Consider the following 5,033-nt stretch of genomic DNA (forward strand, 5'->3'; position numbering starts at 1 on the left):
GTATATTTGGAGAAGGCGATGGCACCCACTCCAGTGCTCTTGCCTGGAAAATCCCATGGACGGAGGAGCCTGGTGGGTTGTAGTCCATGGGGTTGCTAAGTGTCGGGCACGACTGAGCGACTTCACTTTCACTTTTCACTGTCATGCATTGGAGAAGGAAATGTCAACCCACTCCAGTGTTCTTGCCTGGAGAATCCCAGGGACAGGGGAGCCTGGTGGGCTGCCGTCTACGGGGTCGCACAGAGTCGGACACTACTGAAGCGACTTAGCAGCAGCAGTAGCAGCAATTCGTATATTTGTCTTGCTTCCCCCTGGCTCGACAATAGCTTTTTTTAAAGCAGCTTCTCTTTGCCAAGTCTTTGCAAAGCATTCAGCCTGGTTTTCACTGAGAAGGCAACAGGTTTTTGATGTTCCTGTTTCTCTGTTTGCACACTGCTTGATCATGTTATGAGATTGTGAAACTAAGGAGGCTGGTGGAAGCCGGAGTCTCCTGGTGGGAGGATGTCATGGTGTGTGCGAGCCGCCGTACATGTCCAGGGCGCTGCAGGGCAGAGAGCCTCCCACAGCAGAGCCGCCGTGGCCACGCTGCCCTCCTGTCCCTCCATCAGGCCCCCGAGGCTGCAGCTGGTCGTCTGGCATGGTGGGAAATAGTTCCAATTCGGTTTAAGTTGTATTCAACAAAGCATGTAGCCAAAAGTGGCTAAACATGGAGGAGTTAAAGTAGAGCTCTTAAGAGTTACTTAGAAACTTCACAGATTAAAGCATGTGGAGAGATACTTGCATTTAGGGCAATGCCTTTCACAGTCTTGTTTTCATTTTTTTGTATAAATGTTAAAAATGAGATAGCTTACGTTTTTAGAGGGGTGTTGTATGTTTAGCACACTTAGCAGTGTGTAAGTTAACATGTTACTTTCAGATATCACAATGTTAATTTCTGTTTAGGTCAAGATCTTATTCAACACAGTTCTAATGGAAGTAGTGAACTAAACGGAAGCATAAGACTGTCAGCACCTACAATCAATAATCAATCCACAGGTGCCACCCTGACAATAAGCAATGATCAGCTGCTCTCGCAGAGCGCAACGTTAAACTCTTCAGGTATGCAGTGAACGACCGAAAGGCTTCCTAATGTGTCAGTTGAAGGGCTGTGTGTGTCGTCAGTGGAAAGGGCCACCTGTCTTTCCAGGTGACAGCTGTGTCAGCTGCCTGTTCTCATGCGTTTGGTGTAATTCCTGACGATTAGAGGCTTCTGTGTAGTTCTGGGACCCAGAACTCTCTCGAGTATTACTGACCTTTCAGGATTGTTCTGCCTTCTGCAGAGTAAAGGTAAATGGTCCTGGGCAAGCGTGCAAGGCGTTGTGTGTGTGCAAGCTGGCCCTGATGGCCCCATCACACCCAGGCTCTGAAAGGCTCTCGGGCTCCCTGCTCTGTGCTCTGCAGGGTGAGCCCTGTGCCACATTTTCCTGAGTGTAGGATGGAGCGTAGAATTATTCATAAAAGGAAGCATCTTTCTGAGGTTTTGAAGTGTCGACTTTAATAAAAAGTAAAGGTAAATGAGCGCCATCAAAATAAAAGTGCCAGAGCTTCAGTGCCCCCAGGCCCCGCCTCACAGGTGACGCCCTGTTTTCTGGACCTGACAGAGCTTCCATTCCTGCCTCAGCCCTCTTGTTTGACAACCCTGTATTTTTTATTTCTTTTTGAGGGTAAGGCTTCATCTTTAGATATGTGTGGCTCTTCTCAGTACCCAGAGCCAGACTTGTTTTCCTGCTCGCTTGGAGTGCCTTTTTACCCAGTGGCGGTCCGTCCCCACAGAGCGCGATGTGTGCCACGTGCTGAAGGCCCCTCTGAGTGGGGACGCCGGGCGAGGTGGCCACGGGCCCCTGCGTTTTGGATCCTAGAAACTGGCAGAGCACCGGTATTTACCACAGAGTCCACGTGGTGGTGCAGGGTGACAGCCGTAGTGCCACGCGGGAGAGAAGGCTGCCCTGAGCGCAGGTCACGGGGTCACTGGGCCAACCCGATCTGGGTGGCGTCCCGAGGGGAGGCGCGTCCCAGGCCAGGGAGGTTGCGGGAGCCGTGTGTGCTGCTGGCTGGCCTTGTGTGCTGGGGCGGGCGGTGAGCCGAGGGCTGCGTGTGGTCAGGGCCCACTCAGGACCCCAGGGGGCCTCCCACCCGTGCTCCCCTCAGCTGAAGGGGTGCCTGACAGCCTCATCAGCATCTCATGTCGCTGGACTGGGGTGGGTCCACAACCCGGGCTTCTGACGGTCGTTTCCACCTCTGCCCTCTGTTTTCCTGTCTCGACTCTGTCCCTCCTTCATCAGTTTGTTGTTTAATTTTGGGGAGCTAAGAGAGTTGTGTCATAGAACTGCATTCTTTTACCTATTAATTTTGAAATAAGAAACTTTTTTGTTTTCAGTTAAGGGGAGTTTTCAGTTCTGATTTTGTCTGTGACGGGTAAGATGTCTGCAGTACGTCACGTGCTGCTTAAGGTACATGGCGTGCTTGTTTCTGTGGATGCTCCCTGACGGTCGTGATTTGTGTCTGGCTGTGAAGGACCAGCTCTCACCACCTCCTGGGCTCTGACATCTGTCCCACCCCGTGGAGCGCGGCACGTGAAGCGACAGGCGGCTCTGTATCTCCTGTTCGCCCGAGTGCCTGCTGTCACGTCCTGGCGGTGGTCTCTGTCCCAGAACATTCAGGGTCGGGCCGTCTCCGCCTCTTGCTTCCCTGAGAAGCAGCCTGCTGTAGCTGGTGGGGCTGTTCGTCCCCTTGGGGGCTCTGGTGGGACCGTCCTTCTCCTTGGGGGCTCTGCTTGGTGTCTTTAATGAGTCTCGGGCCAGTCAGTGGAAAGACAAGGAGAGTCTTGGATGCTTCCATTTAAAGGGAGTGGCGTCTTGCTTGGCTTGGTGATCCAAGCTGGTGATGTTCCGATCAGCGTGGAGCAGGGGGTCGGGGAAGCCTCTGCTGAGGGCTCTGCCCTGGCACCGGCGCCTCTTCAGGCCTCTGTGCTGTTGGTCAGCCCTCAGGCGTCTCGAATTGAGCGTAGCCTGCGTGGGACTGGGCGAAGCTCTGCATGCCAGGACAGCGGCCTGCGGTGTGCAGGCCCAGGACGCACACTCGGATGTTTCTGTAGAAACGGCGAGCATGCCCCTTTCTTCTGATTTAGTTTTTCTTTTGTTTAGACTAACTGTTGTAGAGCCACCTGAGAGGTTTTCTCTCTCCTTCTTTTCGATGCCCCTTTAGCTTAATTTGGTACCTTATTTAAAGAAAATTTTTTTCCAGGAGTCTAATGATATTATAAAAGATGTGTTCATAATTAAACATTTGTATCAGTTATTATAAATACAGGATTAATTTCACATAAGCACTCAATTGCACTATTAACTTAAACACTTTTGGCATCTTTGAAGAATCCTGACTGTAGGCAGAGATTCCTCAGACGTTGAACCATTCAATCCGTGGTGCCAAGCAGATGTTTTTAGCGAGATTTGCACATTCCAGTAGAGCTTGTTAAGTAAGCCGATCTTGTCTGTACCTTATTGTCAAGAGACTGTGTTCTAATGGGCAACATTTACCTTCAGTTGTTCATGCCCAGACCAAGCTTCAGGCCACACGAATAAGAGCTGAAATGGAAATGACTTGGAGATTAAACATGCCTCTTGCAGGATGAGCACCAGAATGCAGACCCTCAGTGTGACCCTGTGACAGTTACGCTGCAGGCCCGTCGTCACCGCAGGAGGAAGGTGATGCGGCAGGCGTTGGTCTTCACCCTCCGTGTGAACGGGACATGGTCAGGGCTGGTCGGCTTCCGGAGCAGTGTGGGCTCTTTGCGTCTCAGTGGGGAGATGGCTGCCACTGCCATTTAATGGTTTACACATGGTCTGAAGTGCGACCGTGAGTCAGTTTCACATCCAGAGTGAAGCTCGTGTGCTGGTTCCGCTGTGTGCCAGGCTTTGGAAGCTGTTTCTGAGTCAGTTCCAGGTTACACCCCTGGCAAATGGTTTTCCTACAGAACAGTCAGAATATGTTGTCAGTACCCTTTGGGAGGCAGGAAGTCGTTCCTGATAGAGGCCTGAATTTAGCACAGCTTTTTAAGGAATTTATCTTAAATGGGTATTACCTTTTTGTTCTTCCATTAGTCCATTTTTAAGATAATTTTGGTGAAGAAATTGAGTTCTTCTTTCAGTGATAGAAGAGATCGGTTTTTTGTTTACTAGTTGTTTGTGAGATTATTTTAGTTTTAGCCCCTGTTTCTGCTAGACTTAAGTACAGTCTGACTTAAGTACATGTCTGACTCTTTGTGACCCCATGGACCGTAGCCCACCAGGCTCGTCTGTCCATGGAATTTTCCAGGCCAGCGTACTGGAGTGGGTTGCCATTTCCTCCTCCAGGGGATCTTCCCCACCCAGGGATGGACCCCGTGTCTCCTGCATTGCAGGTGGATTCTTTACCCCTGAGCCGGGCTCTCTTCAGCCATATGGAGGCTCGCTGTGCTTGAGCCAGGATCATGCTTCTTGTGGGAAATCTCTCGAGTGTTACTCAGGGTTCACTCGCCGCACTGTCTGGTTGACGTGTGGACTCCAGCCCTCCTTGCAGTTGTTCGGTGTCCTCTCTGGGCCCGGGGTCAGGGTGCCCTGAGGTTAGTGACGCTGCTTCCGCTGTCTGTGCTCTCCTGGGCTGCACGTCCCGGGTCCTTCGCCTGCTCTGACAGTCAGCAGAAGGGCGGGCGTATCTTGTGGTTTTGGCTTCGTCTCGGGAGTCACGGTGATGTTCGGTATCCCGGCCGTCTGCCCCGGGGTGAGCCCTGCTGTGAGCGGTTTGCTCTTGATTCTCTCACCCGGGGGTCTCTCCTGAGTGATGCCAATGGAGCCCCCGCTCCGCTGGCTGGGCCTGGCCAGGGGCTGCGGTCCCTGTCCACCTCGCCCTCCCATTAGACTCGCCTCTGCACGCCGTGTGTGAGCATCCAGGCATGTGGAGGGCACCGCGGCTGCAGGGTGCCGCCCCTCCGCAGATCCACACTCGCGTCCGTCCTG

General features: G+C 52.4%; 1 protein-coding gene across 1 annotated transcript in view; it reads left to right on the forward strand.

Annotated features, from left to right (window-relative positions):
• ZNF236 (zinc finger protein 236) overlaps positions 1–5,033 on the forward strand; it is a gene marked incomplete at its 5' end in the record, with an annotated part of 62,833 nt that overhangs the window by 44,779 nt on the left and 13,021 nt on the right. Inside the window, one exon of the mRNA XM_010855095.1 lies at positions 943–1,098. Coding sequence (XP_010853397.1) covers positions 943–1,098 — 156 coding nt within the window. The remainder of the gene's footprint in view (positions 1–942; positions 1,099–5,033) is intronic.

Source organism: Bison bison, unplaced genomic scaffold, assembly GCF_000754665.1.
Source record: "Bison bison bison isolate TAMUID 2011002044 unplaced genomic scaffold, Bison_UMD1.0 scf7180017864353, whole genome shotgun sequence".
In the NCBI taxonomy this organism is placed as follows: Eukaryota; Metazoa; Chordata; class Mammalia; order Artiodactyla; family Bovidae; genus Bison; species Bison bison.